Here is a 19,650-nt window from a genome sequence, read left to right on the forward strand (position 1 = left end):
TGGACAAGGAATCAATCAGTAGGCATGAATCAGAGGCACCCCCAATGAATTCACATTCATATCAGTCTTTCCCATTCATTTCCCAGTCTGTTTGTTATCAGAAAGTAGTAAGATGAATGGGCTCTGCTCATCCCAGAATGCATCCACTCCAAAAACAACCCATAGAGGAAGGCATAAGGCTCTGCAGGACACCAGACATCAGTGGAAGTTTAAGAGATGGCTTACTTATGGCCTTTGTTGACATGCCCAGGGTATCACTGACTGCCACTTTTGGGGTCAGGAAGGAATTTTCCTCCAGGGCAGATTGGCCAGAAGTCCTGGAGGTTTTTCGCCTTCCTCTGGGCATCCAGCAGGGGTCACTTGTTAGTTTATATGACATTTCATTTGTAGTGGAAGCTAATAAAAAAAGTTTAAAATGATAAACATAGAAAAATAAATATATTGCTATAACTATTTTTTTAATCGCCTTTGACATTTTCATTGTTATATTGAGTACAAAATATGGGTCTATCTGTCCTGCAGACTTAAACTGATGGAAACTTCCAATTCTTCTCCCAAGGGGATTGTAGTGTGGTGAGGAAGACTGATTTCTTCCAGAAGATTCTCAGCACATTCACCAAACTACAATTCCCAGGATTTTGAGGATAAAGTCAAATAACAGATTAACCATAAGAACATAAGAACAACCCCACTGGATCAGACCATAGGCCCATCTAGTCCAGCTTCCTGTATCTCACAGCGGCCCACCAAATGCCCCAGGGAGCACACAAGACAACAAGAGACCTGCATCCTGGTGCCCTCCCTTGCATCTGGCCTTCTGACACAGCCCATTTCTAAAATCAGGAGGTTGCACATACACACCGTGGCTTGCAACCCGTAATGGATTTTTCCTCCAGAAACTTGCCCAATCCCCTTTTAAAGGCATCCAGGCCAGATGCCATCACTACATCCTGTGGCAAGGAGTCCCACAGACCAACCACACGCTGAGTAAAGAAATATTTTCTTTTGTCTGTCCTAACTCTCCCAACACTCAATTTTAGTGGATGCCCACTAAGCCGCAGGGCTTAGTCAAGATAAAAGGAGATTGAGGAAACATGCCTGGACCATTTGGGGGCAGAAGAGCCAGACAGTGCTGCTCTGGGTGGTGAAATACAACAAGCATCTGGAGATCTTACTACTGCCACTTCAGATGCCTGAGGTTAAGGGCTCAGCTGTCTAATGGTGGGGCGGAACCTGCCCCCAAGTCAGCCTGTGCATGGCTGCAGCATTAACAGCTGTCTCAAAGAGGGAGTTTGGGCAGGCATATCTGGTCTGGCAGGGGAGGAAAGGGCTTCAGCTGCTGAAATCTCCTGTTCTCCATGTTTGTTGACTTCTGATGGGGAAGCACATCACACGCAATGCAAGATCTATTCAGCGGAGCCTGTATGACCAACACTGACCTCTCTTTTTCTGCCAAAGGCCAATTACAGCAGCAGCAGCAAAATAAGTCAAGCAAAGAAAAGTCAAAGCTCCTGAGATTTCAGCTCAGTCTAACATTCTAAGGTTTTGTTCTTCCCATTTTGTTTTTTCAGTGCCTAACTTTGTTACCAGAGTTCCCTTGCCAACCCCATTGTAGTTCCAGTCTACATATTCCAGTTCCAGTTCTAGTTCCAGAGCCATAAGAGAGCAGACTTCTCTGTTGCCTGTTCTCTTGCCAACCCCGTTGTAGTTCCAATCAGAGCCACCAGAGGGCAGACTTTGTGTGTTTGTGTCTTCATGAGTCTGTTTATATATACTGTAATATAAAAAATGTTTTTAAAATACTAGCTCTGAAACGGAGTTCATGTTGCGGGTGAGGAACTGGCTGTGACCACAGCTAAGAATGTTCTGTTTTTCCTCCCACTGTTATTTGTGCTCAGCTTTTCAGCCTCCAGTGGTATTACATAAACGCAAAGCCCCTTGCCTTCCAACGCAAGCATGGCCCAAATTCAGAGCCTGGGACACAACACACTTATTTCCAGCAGCAAGGTGGGAGGGGGGAGTTATAAATGAAACGTTTGAAAGGAGGGTGCAGCCACAGTGAGGCCAGTGTCCATTGACAGGCAAACACATCTTAAATGCCTTTTTCACAGCTCTCACACTGAGCTCAGCAACTGGGATAATTTTTCTACGCAAAAGCAAGTAACTAGTCTGAAGTGCTTGTCAAAAGAAAGAAGCAGGCTTAAGGCAGGAATGTTGGGGGCACCCCCAAAACTGGACTGCGGTGGCCAGAGCTGGCTCATCCACAAGGCTGACTGGTCAACTCGGGGTGGCTTAGCGGGGGCACCCACTACTGGCAACTGCTGACCCTCCCCCTGGATTAAAAAAAAGAAGAACGGAAGAGAGTGCAAGAGGATGTGTGGAGGAGCAGGGGAGGGTGCTGGCATCAGATCTGCAGAGCAAGGGGAAAGGGTTAATACTCTTAGTCAAAATGAAAGGGTAACCCTTTCATTTTAACCCTTAACATTCAACCCTTAACATGTGTTGACCCTTCAGTTTCCCTCTTTTCTTGTAAGCAGTGCATGAACTGGATCAGAACTGGGAGTGAGGATTGGAAGGCTCAAGACTTGGCCCCAAGTGCAGTGCTGATCCAGATTGCACACCCTCACCGATGACACTAGCACTGACGGCAGTTCTTTTTTGTAATTCCGAATGTGAATAATACACACAGAGGGTGCATGATGCAGATTGGAACTGCAACTGGAGACAAAATGTTAAAGTTCCCCCCCATTCCTCCACCATTATTCCAATCCAGTTTGCATACCCCCATGTGCGCTATCTAAAAGAGAGAGAAAAAATGCAGGTTCAACACAGACATTTAACAGGCATTTTTGGATTATTTTTAAAAGCAGGACAGAGAAAATCATGAAAGAGAAGAAGTCCGTGAACAGCTGTTAGCCATGATAGTTAAAAGAAACCTCCATGCTCCAAGCCGGGCTGCCTGTGAATACTAGATATTTGGGGCTAACTCCAAGTGAGGACTGATGTCTTCCTACCCCGCTTGTGGCCTTCTTAAGAAATGCCTAACTGGCCATTGATGGAGATGAGATGCTGCTGGAGTATGTCCAGCGCTGGTCTGATTCAGCAGGTTTCTTACAGCACAATCCTAGACAAGTCACCTGGATGCTGACTCACTCATTTCAGCAAGAGAAACATCCCTATAGCCCACCCAACCTGAAAAAAATACCCATCAGGAGAGTCTCTTTTCTGCCCTTGTCACATCCACAAAGGAGTGAGTCTCTTCGGTGTTCTCTCCTTGGTGTCTCTCTGCCAGCCTTGACCCACCTCCTGGGAAGTTCCCCTTCCCCATAGGTTCAACCCCATAGGTTGCCCAGGTGTGCTGGGCAAAGCTTCTTCTCTGGGGCAGTACACCTGAGAAACACCAGCGTCATGTGGGTCTCCTGGGGCCTGAGGTGACATGGCAAGCGCTGCCCTCCCCTTAGCCAGCAGTGCATGGGCTACCACCACTCCTCCCGGGCCCTGGATTCAAAACATGAGGAGAATGTAGCAGTGGAGGAGAGAAGAGTGTTGGGTTCGAGCATCTTGGGTGTTGAAATTGGAACCAGTCACTTTTTGATTCAGGTTTCAGGATTCAGAAATTTGACATGACCCAGGCGTCGTCCATGATCAGATCTCCCCAACTTTATTCAATTTGTTTTAGGCTTATAAGCAATTTTGGGGGATTTTTAATCAGGGCTGCAGGGCTCAAATCCCACTTTAAAGGGTTTTCCCAAACAGAGGTGGGAGGAAGGCAGGTTTCCCCAATGTGACTACTTAGAGCAACTTGGGAGTGGTGAGGAAGGTTACTGAGCAAATGGAAGGAGGAAAAATGTGTCCTCCTTTCAGTGTTGGTCTCTAGTGTTGGAGCCCTGATCTGGCTGGGGCCTCTTTATACAGGGAGGAACTGGAACTCAGGGGTAGACCCTCTGTTTTGTATGCAAAAGGTCCTGGGTTCACTCCTGGACAAGATCTCCTGACAGAGCTAGGAAAGACCCTGCCTGATGCCCTGGAGAGATGCTTCCAGTCAGTGCTGGTGTCTCTGAACAAGATGGGGAGGGTCAATGGCTTGACCAAGGATGAGGCAACTTCGTATGACGTGTATGCAGTTCCAGGTCACGTCTTATGTGGGCTTCGGTCTCTCTAGAACTGGGCTGCATTGTTTTGGCACAAGCCTGCCTGCATGTGGGAGTCCTCCTGGCTGGAGAATAGCGGTTCTCTTAAGCAGATTTAGACCTTTCCCTCCAGTCTTAGAAGCCGCCTGTTTGCATTGCACTTTTCCAGCTCCCTGTAATTTCTCTGTATATTTCTGGGAATGTGGTCCCAGAACACAGGGCTGCATTCTGACTGTGGTTTCTCCCCAACCAGAGTGGCGGAAGGGGAGGGGAGGGAGGGAAGGCATCCCTTGTTCCTCCCTGCATTCCTCAGGGCTCCTTTGCTGCTGAGCTGTTTTGCAGGCCTTCTGCCAGTCCTCTGCAGCACAGCTTCTTCCCAGGAGGGTTCATCACCCCCTTTCCATAGGCAGCTCATTGGTATTCCTGAGCAGACTTGATTTTTGTTCATATCTAGCCCACACTTCTGGGTTCCAGGCACAACCAGCCCACCCATGCAGCTACCTTATGTGGGTTGCAGCAGCAGCAGTTTGTGAAGGGTTCAAGGGGGTGGCCGATTCAGGGTGACCTACCCCCCAAATCTCCTCCTCCAGCCTGCCTCCACTGCAAGCTGCAATGTTCTGCTTTTCACTCCCTTGTGCAAGAAGCACGTCATTCCCCTCCTTAGGGCACAACCCTAACCAGGTCTACTCAGAAGTAAGTCCCATTTTGTTCAATGGGGCTTACTCTCAGGAAAGTGTGGATTACAGCCATAGTGTGCTGCCGGGCAATCAGGAAGTACCGGGTTTCCAGGTTCATTAGCAGCACAATTTAACTTCAGATTCAGCAGCACAAGCAACAAGGTTAACTTCTTTCCCCTCAGTGCAGAGTTCCTGATCCAAATTGCCCTCCCTTGGGACTGCTTTTCAGAAAATAGAAAGACCTGGGGACCTTGAAGGGTGGGAAATCTGCTTGAACATCTCCAATGTGTCACATGTAGAATGACTCTCCTTGGGGAATCATAAGCTTCCAAGAACGCAGCATTCCCTGGAAGCAAGTTTTAAATCCACTGGGGCATCGTATTTGATAACATGTGATGGCAGGCTTGGAACAACCTTTAAGATACAATATTTAATAGCCAACATCCAATGGCACGTTTAATCTTTTAACATTACATTTTACATTAATTACATATGTTAGTTGACTTCTTCTGAGGTTTCACACTTGATTCTGCCCACCCATCAACAGATCTATATCATGTGATTTTGTTCAAACTATGAATAACAATGTGAACTTGTCTCTTGCTTGCTTTAAAATCACTCAAGTGCATGTATGATAAAAATTCGGCAATATGGCAAAACCCCAAAACTTGGGTGTGCACCTGTTTTACCTCCTAGCGCAAACTCAAGTGTTATTGCAAGCACAGTGGTCAAGAAGTCTTGACAGGCTGCAGACCTCTGCCAAATGTGCACATGGCGGCAAACCCAGGTTCGCACTATGCAACGTGTGAAATGGCACCAGGTGGGCATCTCCCACTGTTGAGTCCGTCACTCCTGATTTGGTGCATTCATGCCTGCCTGCATCCTCAAAGGTTGTTCCCTACTTGGGTGGGAGAGAGAAAGAATGATGAGCGAAAGGAGACTCTCCATTCCCCATTTTCCTTTGCCAGAGAGCGTCCTGCCAAGATGCGGGTCCTCTTCCTCTGGCATCTGCTGGGCACATGGCTGTCGCATGCAGCTGCAGAACAATCCAGGCCAGTGAAAGGCCGGAGGCATGCCCGCCGTGTTGGTGCCAAGGCACACATTTCCTGCCACTGCCTGAATCGGCTCTCGCTCCACCTCGGCCAGGGGGAAAAACAACAAACTCACATTGGAAGGATAAAATCCCAGCAAGCCGGCCGGGAGGGGAAAGGGGAGGGCCTGGGAGTGAGAGAGGCTGCATCTGAAGGAGAAGCTCTGCTGCCTCTCAGGTCTACCTTCTTCCCCCTGGCAGAGTGTGCTGGGGGCAGGCAGGCCACCACTGCCACCATCCTGGCCTCTGCCTGGTGATCGAGGGCAGCTCCCTTCCAGCCAGGTCTGTTCATCATTATTCTGCATTGTCTTGCATGGAGTGCAGGGTGCAAGTTATGAGGGCAGGAGGGAAGGAAAGAAGAAGGTCCTCTTCACCCACTGCAGTTTGCCTCCCCCTCCTATGAAAAGGCACTGCAAATGCTGCCCTACTGAGCTGTGGGGGGAGGAAGGAGTCCCAGGGTCCCTCTCACCGTGACTCCTCTTCTCTTTCCTAATCAAGGATAACAGAAGAACCTGTGCAGAGAAGGCATTTCCTTTTCCCATCCACTGGACCCTCTCCAAAACGGAGGCTGCATGATGCTGCCCAACATTCTGGCGCTGGTGGCACTGGCCGTCCTACAGCTGCCCCTTAGCAACAGTCAGGTAAGAGGGCAGAGACGAGTTGCCCTGTCTTGAGCGAGGGGGTGGTCTCCCAGAGGTGGAGCCTGTTGAGGGCAAGGGTGGCATTTGCAGCTTCAGCAGGGCAATGCCTGGCAGCATAGGGTGGAGCCGAATGGATGGGGTGGAGCCAAGGCTGGAGATGCTCTAGGGCCCTGGTTCCCAACATTGTTTCATTTTGCATTTCATTGGCAGCCTTTTTCCATAAATTGTGCCCCTCATATTAGCCCTGCAAGACATTCTAATGCCAGCCCCTCAAGGCATTCCGATACAGACCTGCCTTTTTCTGCCATTATGTAATTCTTTTTCAAGTACCCCTAAATGTCCTGACAAGCACCCCTGGGGGTACACATACCCCAGGTTGGGAACCACTGCTCTAGGGGAATGTGCTGCTGTAAGAAGGGACTTGGACTAGATGACTTTGTGGAACCCTTCCAGGATTCCACGATTCTCCTCAATCCAAGCAGAAAGCAGACTTCCACCCTTTGACATTCACTTTCCCTGTCTGAGTTTTTAGTCCTGAGACCTTGAGAAGGAGGCTGAAACCCTGAAGTGCGTGGTCAACCTCTGAGACCTGGCCAGCTCCAGGCAAAGGCAATTGTTATTTGTCATCTGGGTTGCCATCAGGGTTGCCATCTCTCCAGTTCTGTCAGGGCCAGATTTCAGGACACCACTAAACTTGGAGGGTGTCAGGCATTTCCACTGCTCTTAAAACGAAAAAGCTCCAAGACCCTTAGAGGAAGCAAATTGGTTTTTACCTGCTTCTTTCTGAGGTAGAACAAATACAGCTCTGTGGACCCACATGTGCATATTCATTGCCTTCTGGGAGAGAGGTAAATCCTGCACACAGTTTGTGCTCCAAATTCATGGAAGGGATCACAGATGCAAGCCTTAAATGAGTCCCAGTGCTGGAGAAACAAAGGTGGTCCCAGGGAACACACCTCGCCTGGGAGCCCCCCTCCTATCTCATGATCTCTGGTTTGGGGACATTTTTCTGAAGGAAACAAAAAGTGACAAATTTACACACTCAGCAGAGAAACCGTGGTGGTCAGAGCTGGAAGCCTGCAAGCTGGTCAGCAGAGAAAAGGAGGTCTGACTACTTGGATTGAGATCAGGGGCCAGATTATGAAAGGGGAATCCTTTTTGGATTTTTAGCCAAATTTGTGTGTGTGCATGCGCTTTTTGGCTGAAGTTGTTCAAGAGATCAGGGGTTTATGCACTGTCCCCCAGGCCCAATTTGGCTGCAAGTTTCCCCCATATTAGCTTCTTTGCAACAAACCCTCTGCTTTCCCTAGCAATGCTGCATAAGGGAAGCAGCCCATGACCTAACCAGACAAGTGCAGAGGGAAGGAAGGAAGCTGCCTGTCCCCCAAATGCCAATGTTGTTGCTGCAGAGGGTTATTGGGTTGTCCAGTCAGGGATGCCCAAAAAACCCCCTGAGATTTCTGAGACAAGGCCTGGTGATATCAAAAGACCACCAACCCTTGAAAGATGGGGAAAACTGGTACCAGAGTAAGGGGGTGAACCCAAGGAGTAAAGGTTCTATTGTGACCCCCACCCCTCAAATTAACCTTTGCCACCCTCTGCCCAGGAAAAAAAACAAACCCAAAAGCTAGAGAAACAAGGGCATCATTTTTAGCAAACTGTCAACACTAGAGGCAGGACACACACACACCATCCCCCAGCTGGGGCAACAGCAACACTGGGACAGGGAGAGAACTTGCCCCCTCCACCAGCCCTCCTGATATGCCCTTGCTCAAGGTTCTCTAGCCATGCTAGGACCTACCCCCAAGCCCATAGCCAGCTGCACTGCAGTAGGGGGGTCTTGATGGCAAGGGGTGTTACTGGGAATTAATGCACAGGAACCAGAACCTCAATGCAGGTAAACAGGTAGGTTTTAAGTCACTTGACCATACTGCAGTATTAGCTACATGGCATTTCATTCTACAGAATTTTAAAAATAATTGCCAGGTGTTCATCAGCTGCTATCCCATTGGCCAGAGCAGTGGAAGGAGGGAGCAAATTTGTTTCTTAGCAAAGGATGGGACAGAATGTTGCCTCCCCTCTTTTCCTCCTAGGTCGACATGTGAAAGGGGTAGAGGCTTGCTTTTCCTCTGAAAGCAGAACACCCAAAGGAGAAGGGGCTGGAAGACAGCAAGCCCCCACAGCCTGGCTGTGTCTGTGCTGCTGTCCCAAAAGACTGAATATCAACACTAGCAGTGCAATGCACTGAGAAAGTCCCAACCCCTGTACATTTGTGTACAAGGGTACACAATGCTTCCTACTCTGAGAGCAACCCCACCAATTTCCACACACGTAACAGCACTCGAGCAAGCCCAGAGCCACCCATTTTTTAGGGCCTGATGGAAGTCTATTGGTTTCACCTGATTACTGCTGAGCTGAAAGCTGCAGTAACACCTTCTGGCCACCTGCACCGGTAGTGCTGTTGGACTGCAGAGAGAGGAACCAAGGTTGTTGCCATGGTGGGATGGGGAGAATGGGGCCCAGAACCCAATGCCACTGGAGTTCCCAGTTCAAGACCCACACAGTGCCTTACATATACTTTCGGTATAGAAAAAAAATTATATTCACCCTCTAGCCTTTGGTAGTGTGCCTTCAGCCATGTGCTGCCATTCTTCATCTAGGTCTCCTACTTTCTTCCATCCCTCCAGGGTTGTCTAAGCAAGCAGCAAGTGACCAACACAATCTGGCAGATGCAGAAGTTGCTTTCCTCACACGAGGCTGCCCAGCTTCAGAGCTTGCGCAACCTCAAGAAGCAGCTGACCGTTCTACAAGGGAACGTTAACAAACACTCAGCCAAGCGCAATGGTAACAGGGCAGGGAACTGATGGCTGCTGCCAAAGGGGAGGGGCTGAAACAGCACAACTCGAGGTGTGATGGGTAGAGTGGGGAGTTATGTATCATACTTATGCATTGCAGTTATCTGTGCCCATGCCCTTTTTAACCTCACACAAACCTTGTGGTTAGACTGAGAGAGGGTGACCGACCCAGTGGGTGTCATGGTTCAACAGGCGATTTCTCTAATTAGCCATCACTGGCTTTCACTGCCAATGCTGTCTTTGGCCAACAGAGCCATGACAGCCAAGACAATGCACATAACAGTGTGACAGTGCCACTCTCATTTGCATCTGCAAACCAGCCAAGAGCATTCCCATTCAGTGGGTCAGAAGGTTATTCCTGGAGCCTCCAAGAAGCACATGAGAACCTGTGAGAAGTCATCTTTTTTTTTTTCTGTTTATGACCTTCTCAGAGAGCTGCAGTCTTTTGCCAGCCCCCGCAAATGGCAGGAGGTTGGGCAAGAAGATGGTGGTGGGCCATGAGGTGCACTTTGTCTGTGATCTTGGCTTTCTCTTGGTGGGCTCCGAGACTCGGGTGTGCCTGGAGAACCGTACCTGGAGTGGGCAGCAGCCCCTCTGCAAAAGTAAGTGTGTGGTTGACAGCTCAGGGGCAGGTGCAGAGGGCACTTAGAGGGTTGTGGTGAGGGTGGTATCATTCTCCCTAACTACCCTGCCCTCAAGTGGAACTTGACAAGGTGAGGTTGGAGGCTGGAGGTACGGGACCACAGAGAGCTCTACATCAGCCTCTCAGCTGAGGCCTTGTGTGTCCTGAGGCCCAGTACCCTCAACCCAGGCTTTGCCTCTGCTGTCTGGGAAGGGGCAGCCCACAGAGCCTGTCATTCCTTAGCTCCCTCCCTACTGACACTGGCAAGCAGGTATCAGGGAACATAAGGTACCAGGTATGAATGGGGCAGGCTGTTCTGGAGAATTGAACTGGGGGAGCAGATTCTGGAAGTGCTTGTTCCTGGGGGTCTTGGCAAAAGGGCTCCATCTCCACCCAGCTCCTTCCTCAGGCATCCAAGGTGCCTCTTGGGGTAGGACTTAGGACACCTCCAACTCAGCTGATACACAAATTCATCAGGTCAAGTCTGTCACGACAACTAGTCACAAAGCTTCAGAGACAGTCTAGCTCAGAATACTGTTGCAGGGGAACGATATGGCCTTCATTGTCTGTAAGCTGCCTTGGGCTTCTGGAAAGGCAATATATAAATGACTTAAACAAACAAACAAATCTATCTCCTGCTCCTGAACTTCAAGGAGGTATCTGGTTGGCCACTGGGCAAAATGGGACCCTGAGTTAGACAGATTTAACCTGATCCAGTAGGCCTCTCTTTGTTCTTATGATTATATGGGGACAATATAAGTCCAATCCTTATTGAGACAGCAGGACTCAGTACTGGACTCAAATGACCCTGGGAGACAATGTAATTCAGTAAGCCTTCCCACTGTTTGGAACTGGCATTGGTCATGGTAGGTGTGTACTCCTTTGTCTATTTTTGTTTTTACATACAATTTTTAGAAAATATAATTTAAAAAGGAGTGTCTTTTTCCATCCTCCCCTAAGAGAGGGAACAGATTTTGAGAGCCTCCCCCTTTCCCCTGGACTGATCAAAAAGAAGGAGGTCAGTATGCAAAATGAGATTCCCTCCCCCCCCCCCACTTCCTCCTGTATCCTACAGGCATCAATGACTGTGCCAGCAACCCCTGTGCAAATGGAGGCACCTGTGTGGATGGCATCCTCCGCTACAGCTGCTTGTGTCCCAGTGGCTGGTCGGGCAGCACCTGCCAAGTCCCGCTTTATTCCTGTAAGTACTTGGTGGTTGCTGTGGGTCTAACCAGGTGGTGCAAAAAGGGACAGCCAGTGGCGTAGCTAATGATCGTGCAACCCGGTGCCAAGCTCAAAATGTTGCCCCGAAAGTTATGTCACAACCAGAAGTGACATCACGCCCGGGCTTTTAAAAAGTGAAAATTGGGAGGAACCCACCTCCTTCCCCCAGCAACTCACCACCCACTTGCTCTGTTGCCTCCCCCCAGTCAGTGGCATAGGTAAGGCATCTACCTGCTACCTGGGGTCAAAGAAGATTTTGTAGCCTCCCCTGCATGACAAAATCAAATTTAATTAAGTAAATAAATAAAAAATTATTGGTTCCATGCTGTACCATAATAACATCTAATTTGCACTCAGAACAATCAGTCTCATAGGTCAGTTTGGAGTTAAGCAAATCTACTTTTTGTTCCACAAGGCAGTTGTGTTTTCATTTTCTGGTTAATTGGCCATAACTTTTGATAGAATACAGATATTCCAATGCAGTTTGTTTCATTGCTTTCTGCATTAAATTACCTTTCCAATGATATATAACATGATGGCATTATTCATACATACCATGATTTTCACAATTTTGGTCACTAGTGTCAAGCTCAGCTTGTTGCCCCCCTAAAGCTTGGTGCCTGGTGCAACTGCTACCTCCTGCACCCCTTTAGCTACGCCACTGGGACAGCCCCCCTGCCAGAAACTGGAGGCACCAGTACGACTGGGCCTTTTCTGTGCTGTGGCTTCCTCCATTGTTTGGTTCTGCAGGTAGGAGCGGATCAACATTCTGGGACACAGGGGCTTAAACCTTAACCTGGATCTACTTTATACCCCATATATCAAATCACTAGGAAAGACAGAAAACAAAGCTGCCAATATTGCCACGACCTTATATTTCATGGGTCCCACGTTCATCAGCCTCAACACGTGAGAGCTCTGTCCACTGGGACCTCCAAGGGCTCCAACCCCCACTACACAGACAGAAAACAAAAAGGGAATCACAAAATGCATAGAGAAAGAGGATCTGCCTTCCTTCCCTTATCTCCCTCTTGGCTAATTCTTCCTGAGTTATAAGGGGACTAAAAAATACTGTAGTCTCTAAAGCAGGGGTCTCCAAACCCTGACCCGGGGGCCAGATGTGGCCCACAGCAAGACTCTATCCGGCCCACAGCCAGCCTCTTGTCCCCTGAAAGCCTCTGGCCCACTTGGCTAAACATGACTAGAACTATGCTCTGGTTCCGTCTGGAGGGTGTTCAAGGGTCAGAGAGGTTGAATGAATGAGCCCATTCATTCATTTATTCACTCATCTGAGTTCCATCTCTAATTTATTTAAATTTTATATTTAAATTTTTTTCCAGCCCTCAACACCATGTCAGATATTTGATGCAGCCCTTACCCTGCACATGCCTAATCTTGTCTGATCTCAGAAGCTAAGCAAGGTCAGGCCTGGTTAGTACGTGGATGGGAAACTGCCTTGGAATACCGGGTGCTGTAGGCTTTATACCATAGTCTTTCGAGACTGAAGGTTGCCAACCTCTGGCCAAAAAGTTTGGAGACCCCCTGCTCTAAAGGGAGAGATCAGGAAAGCAAAATGAAAGATGGAGGAAACCATCTCCTCTCTTCCTCTCTGTGTGCAGAAAAGAGTAGCTCCCTATTCTCTGTGCAGGATTTCTTTCTGTGTTTCTCTGTCAGTTGGTTGGGATGCCTACAGCATTATCTGAAGGCCTGTCTCTGCATGGATCTTCCCATCCCCAGAGGCCCTGCGCCATGTTCTGAGGTTCGTAGGATGGGGGTTCTTGGCAGGGCCGTTTCCACAGTCGCATGCTGGTTATGAAACGCCCTGTGAGACCTGCCTAACCCCTTCACTGCTGGTTATTCACTGCCTGGTGAAAACATTTCTTTTGCCAGATGTCTCAAACTGTGATGATGGTTGTGTGTCCTCCCAGAGATGAGTCTAAATAGCCCCCCTGTGCTGTGTGTTGCATTCATTAGGTGTGGAGAGGATGTGAGGGCAGAAAGTCAGCTAATGGCTGGACTTCTAGGAGAGGAGGTTGCTAGAATGGGCTGCAGAGTAGAACTTGGGTGTGTGATTGAACCCAAGAGCAGCATGACCCAGAATGCTGTCTCAGGTCTAACAAAAGTAAAACAAAAAAACCCAAACCTTTCCTATGCTGCATGCACACTGTCATGAAACCCAGAAGTGCAGGACTTCTGGTTTCATTTACAAAGACAGCACGAATGCCTGTAAATGAAACCAGAAGACCTGTACTTCGGGGATTCATGCAGTGTGCGAGAAGCACGATAAGAAGGATTATTGTCTGTTTCTCATTTGAGCAAGTGGAAAACTGATCACTGCAGCTTGCATTGGCTGCAGGTTAGAGATAGGTGATGGTGGCAGTCCCAAGCGGAAATACACTCTGAGTCTGCTACCCATGCAACCCACATCAGCTGGCCTCATGGATGGGCCAGCAGTGATTGAACCCCATTCCCCACTCCAGTCTGAGGCCCCTGAGGCACAGGGCAGGAGCAGAAGTGCCACACTGCGTCAGTTCAGAGCAAGTTGCCCACGCAACCAACTTTCTGATGGACACCAACCCTTCTCCAGAGAAACAAGATGGCTGCCAAAGCAAAGTCATGGCTGTCACTAAACTTGATGAGGGACAAATGGCTTTCTCCGTCACTTGTTCTTTCAACCCACATCCCACTCGGTTCTCCTCACAGGCACTCCTTGAGAGCCTTGGATGCAACATTCAGTCCCACAAAAGGCAACTGCTTGCTTAGGCTGTATGCAAGAGGCCTGCACTGTGTTGTCTTGACACTCTCACCAGTTAGATGACTTGACAACTGCCTCTTTGCTGCAGATTGGGTGACGCTCAGCAACTCATCCTTCCACCGCCAGCCCCGCTGTGCCGACACTCCACTGGGCTCGCGGCAATGCAGCTGCGATGCCGGCTTCCAGATGCGGGCAGGAGGCCTGTGCCAAGGTAAGTGATGCTTGGTGGGGAAGCAGGCGTACATTCCAGTTCTCTCCAGCAATGCACTCTTGCTCCCCGCACTACCTTCCATATCTCAGGGTAATAACTTTCAAACATTGCTGCCGCCAGAGCAATGGGCTGTAGAACATTGGCATGACAAAGGACTGGAAAGACCCATCTCCACCAGAAGCCCTGCGGAGCTGCTGCCAGTCAGTGCAGGCAAGACTAGAGGGTCAGACTCAGGTGAAAGCAACTCCAGATCTGTGCTCCAATGGAGGGAATTTCAACCCATCACCCTGGTTCATGAGCAAGTACAACTGCTCCCTTATCATCTGTTACAACATAGAGGTGCCAGCACACAACCCACATCATAGCTAAGGGCCTAGTCAGACATGTCTTTAGTTTCTGTGACCAGTGGGTGCGTTCATTTTTTTTAATAGGAGGCCCAAAACACAATGGAATTGTGGCAAGGCAGTTGGAGGGGCTTTAGGAGTTTGCCCTTATGATGTTTTCGCTCCTGATTGCAGCCCAACACACCATTTGAAATAGAAAAAAAGGCTTTCATTGAAAAAATAGGGGGTACAATCGAGAGTGAAACTGAAGCAGGGCAAACTCCTAAAGCCCGCCAACCTCAACACCCAACCTGCTGTGTTTCTTCTGCCTCAGTGCCTGGGCTGCCATTTAAGAAATAAAGGACCCCCTCACTGGGTCAGTAGCATGTTCATTAAAGGTGGGTCTGACTGGGTGCACAGCATGGCAATTGAGGTTGTCAGAAGTAACATCCAGGACCTTTTTGCCAGGAGAACCATGTATCAGGACAGGGGGGGAAAGGGGCCAGCTATGTGCCCCTCTAAAACTCAACTTGTTTGACTCCCATTATGTAAGCTGATGTCCCATCCTTGATGACTCTTAGCTGCATTCCGCACCCCTCCCCCCCATGACCAATAATGGGTTCAATGTGATCAGAAAGCTCTGGTTGTGGAATTTGCTCTGTGTGTCCATTTCATGCATGCAGGTTATTGCCAAGCATGGCCCTTTATTAGATGATGTACCTGCATATGCCCCAATCTGCCAGAAACCTAAGCAGGGGCTAGTGGTCTCCCTCCACTTTCAGCAGTCTTCTTGCTCCACCCCAGATGTGGATGAGTGCCAGATTTTCCAGTCCAGCCGGCACAGCCGCATTTGCTCCCACGAATGCGTGAACTTGCCTGGGTCCTACAGGTGTACCTGTCCCGAGGGCTACCAGCTCCAGACCGACAAGAATACATGCAACGGTGAGTTCCTTTGGGATTGGAGGGAAGTGACTGGGGTCAGGCTGTGTGTTTGTGCGTGCGTGTTGGAGGAATGTCACAAATCTGAACCTCCTTCCCTCTGCATTTCTGCAAATAGTATCTAAGAGGTCTTGCAAAAACAGCTGTGAGGTGAGATTATGAATCGAGGGACCTTCCAGTGCTTTCTCTGAGGTTGTTGTAGCAGCTGCTGAGTGGTCCCTTCTCATGCCAACTTTGCTCCAGTTTCTGCAAAGGTGGTGTCCGGAGGAGTATTAGCATAACTTCTCCCAGTGCTGGTGCCAAGTTATTAGGGGTTCTGGAACAAAGTCCTGCACTGGGACTCCCACAGCACCCTACTGCTGCCAACCTGACTGGGTGTTCATGCGTCTGCTGAGCCAGCTGGCTCCTCAGATGGGTATGAGCCTTCAGCTGGCTCCCTGTCTGGTCAATCCCATGCCACCCCTGCTTCCTCTCATGGGACTTGTAACATGACCAAGTGCTGCTTGGGGAGGTGCCTCCATGCAGCTACTCCCAAGCTTATTGCCAAGAGCAAAATAAACTGCTAGCAGGCAAGAACCTGCTCTATCCAGTGCACTACACAAATCAAAACAGTGATGGCCGAATGGAAAGGAAGACAATCAAAGCCACGAAGGGTGAGAACCAAAGATAAATGGAGGGTGCAAGGCACAACTGGACAATGGTAGCACAGTCCAGAATCTTCCTGAACCATCCAAGAGTGTCTGCTACATAGCTGATGGGGCTGTCCCCATTTCTAGCTCCTGCATTCAGTTGACATGAGTATAAAATATTCATTTCCTTGCAGCTGATCAAAATTCGGAATTAAAGACAATACCCGATTCCTATCCAATCCAATCACCTTTATTGACATACCTGATTCAGAGGGCAGGGTGGGGGTCTGTCAGGCCCAGCTTCAGAGATGGCGCCTATTCAGGCTTGTGTCAGGAGACCACAGAGGTGATGCACAGAAGAAACCCCCAAGTCTTCATGCCCATCCTGGGATCTGTCATGTTGCTGGGCGTCAGGACCCAAGACCACCATTGTGCAACCCCCTCCCCTTTTTTTTAACTGTCTCTCTTTTCCCTGCAAGATGTGGATGAATGTGCAGAGAACCACCACAACTGTAGTCATGGCCAGACCTGCATCAATATCTTTGGAGGGTTCCGCTGTGTGCGGCCCGAGTGCCCCAAGGCCCAGCTCAACACCAGTTACGTCAAGACTTCAGCCCTGTAAGTGCACGACCCATACTGTGCAGGGAAAATGTCCAGCGGAAGGAAGGAGCCCCTGGAAGCAACCCCTGCATGCTGGGTCAGAGCTGGAGCACCAGGGAAAGGGGGGCATTGTTGCTGTCTGCTCTCCCTCCCTTCCCATAAGCCACTGGGCTTGCTATTGGAAGCAGATGCTGAACATCAAGAGGCAAAAGCAGATCTAACAGAGGCCCCCATATCCACCTCTGAAGACCTGCTTTGGGCTCTTGCATGTGTTTCTCAAGAAATAATTAAGAATTAAGTTAAGAATTAACTCCAGTTTTAAAGCCAAGCCCCCACTGTGAAGCCAAGCCCAACTCGTGGCTGTTTCATCTCACTCAGTGAGGCAGCCCATATCGTTGCCTCCCCAACCTGCACGCCTCTTAGCTGGCTTCTTCCTCTTCCCAGACTTTGCTGGGATGCTGGGATTTGCACCTAGTGTGCTCCTCATTTCCTGCTTCATTTAAAAGGATCACAGGAAGGAAAACAGCAACCTTGCACTTTCCTCCACTGGGCCTTTAAAACAATGCAGAGCATGTTGCATTTCTTCTAATTTAAAGAGCTCATATAAGAAGCCCAGTGGATGAGGGAACCAAGTGAGTGGGCCCAGATTGAGGCGGGGAATGCAGCGAACTCACTCTTCCCTCTGCGCAGGTTCCTTAAATGAAGCAGGAAATGCAGGGCGCAACAGGAGAGATCCCAGCATGCCTCACATTTCCTGCTTTGATCAAAGGGCTCATGTGGAAGAAGGGGTCCAGTAAGGAGGCCAACCCCTATCAACTGTGGACTAAGGAGGAGGTGGTGGGTGGCATTTGACGCACTGCCACTCCCCTCCAGTGCAAATGATATCATTTGCTTCACAGATGAGCCAGCCCGAGGAGCATTCTGCTTTTTGCAATTTAAACTGGAATCGATTCAAGTTTGTGCAAGTGCACAGACACTCCTAGTGGTCACATGGTGATCTTTTTGTGAGTGGGTGCTCCTCTTTTTAGCAGGGGGAGAGTAACTGGCCCACCTCACCCCAGTAGTGTCTATTCTAGTGGCTTCTGCTGGTATTCATTTGCATCTTTTTAGATTGTGAGCCCTTTTGGGACAGGGAGCCATTTAGTTATTTGATTTTTCTCTGTAAACCGCTTTGTGAACTTTTAGTTGAAAAGCAGTATATAAATACTGTTGATTGATTGATTGATTGATTGATTGATTGAATCCAGCCATCCCAGTAGTGATTCCAGCCATTCCAATAACTCAGGGATCAAGCATCTGCTCTTCATCCTGAATGCAATGTTCATTATTATTAGGGCTAAAAGGCTCATCTGGCAGGACTGAGACTGGCAGGTAATCACAGAAGACACTTCTGGACTAGGTGATCTGTTGACCAGCTCAACAGAGCAAGGCAATATCTATCCACTTGCTGCATCCCAGGCTCCCTTGAGTGCCCATCTCCCCATCTTGCCTGATGCAGCCATTTGTGTTGACAGAACAACTGATGTCAGCTCGGACCAGTACTTACCTTTTGCCTTCTTACAGGCAATGCGAGCGGAGCCCGTGCCCCATGGACAGTAAAGCCTGCCAGAGAGCAGCCAACTCCATCTCATTCCACTATGTGCCTCTCCAGTCCAGCCGCCCTGTGCCCAGAGTCCTCTTCAAGATGTCCACCAGCCACTTTGTAGGAGACAGCCTACGCTTTGCCATCTTGGGGGGCAACGCCCAGGGGAAGCTGGTGGTGCAGCGTTTGGACCGGCATACTGGAGAGTTGGTGCTCACCCGGCCAGCGGTGGGACCTATGACCCTGGAGGCCGAGGTGGAAATGAGTGAATATGCGCAAAAGGTCCTTCTGGGGAAGCACATCTTCAAGGTCACAGTTTTTGTTTCCCAGTATGAATTCTGAGCACAGAACCTGCCAGGCCCTGCAGAATCTCCCAAGGCTTAGAGGCATGCCAGCAACAGAATGGGAGTAGGGGCAAGCTGAGGGTGTGCGCTTAGGCCAATGCATCAAGGCGCACCAGTGTGCTGCAAAGTGAACTGAAGTGCGCTTTGAACATTTAAGTCACTGTGTTGGAGACATCCACTGTCCTGTACCCTGAGAGCAGGGAAACTCTATAGTACAGATGTCCCTCCTTGCCAATATATAGGCCAATATATAGGCAGTGCCATCATCATGGCTCCAGCTTTGAACCTTCACTGGATAATGGGGAGGACTGTCTTACAGAAAAGTGAATCATTTTAAGCTGTGATCCCCCCTCACTTGTAAGTCACAATTGTGACCTAGTAAAATGCAATTTGAGACTTATCAGCTCTATGGTACCTTTAACTAAAAGCTTCCACTTTGCCCCTTCTTGTTAACCATGGGAGTTGCATTATTGATCAATCACCACTTATTGGCCCTTACAGTTAGTTCCTGTTTAGGAGAGGGCTGTTTTTGCCAATATTCTCCTGTCTCTGTGTCAAAGAGCTCCATTTCATGACAAAAGAAAGCCAAAGAAACCAAAGTCCTCCTACAACCTCAGAACAAGAACTGAAATGGAAGAATAATTCAGAGGTCATTCTGCAATGAACACTGATGCAATAAAATGGGTAGAGATGGATGTTAAAAAAGTGTTTTTGTTCTGTTTTTGGATGCAGGGTGATGTCTGGCAGTGGAGGAGGAGGGTGGATGGGATGGGATGTTGGTATTTCTGACTTTCAATTTTATGACTTATGAAGGGGACGGGAAGTAAAATGTCTGTGTAAATCTTTAACACCCGTGTAAAGCAGCTCCTCCCCCTCCACTTCCGAACAATTTCGGAAGGCAAGAGCAAGACAGAGATGCCTCCACTTTGTTTTCAGTCATGACTGGCTCAGAAGCAGAGGGCTGCTTTACACAGGTGTTCAGGACACTTACTGTTTTGCACCCCTCCAGGAATACCTCTGTTATTTCC

General features: G+C 49.0%; 1 protein-coding gene across 1 annotated transcript; it reads left to right on the forward strand.

The window, feature by feature from the left end:
* Positions 1-6,472: 6,472 nt before the first annotated feature.
* LOC136660547 (fibulin-7-like) lies at positions 6,473-18,620 on the forward strand. The gene is made up of 8 exons (XM_066637796.1): positions 6,473-6,538; positions 9,226-9,382; positions 9,825-9,995; positions 11,091-11,216; positions 14,083-14,205; positions 15,333-15,470; positions 16,576-16,714; positions 18,260-18,620. Exons 1-8 carry the CDS (start codon positions 6,473-6,475, stop codon positions 18,618-18,620), a joined length of 1,281 nt encoding a protein of 426 aa, XP_066493893.1.
* The last annotated feature ends 1,030 nt before the right edge of the window (positions 18,621-19,650 follow it).

This window comes from Tiliqua scincoides, chromosome 9, assembly GCF_035046505.1.
Source record: "Tiliqua scincoides isolate rTilSci1 chromosome 9, rTilSci1.hap2, whole genome shotgun sequence".
In the NCBI taxonomy this organism is placed as follows: domain Eukaryota; kingdom Metazoa; phylum Chordata; class Lepidosauria; order Squamata; family Scincidae; genus Tiliqua; species Tiliqua scincoides.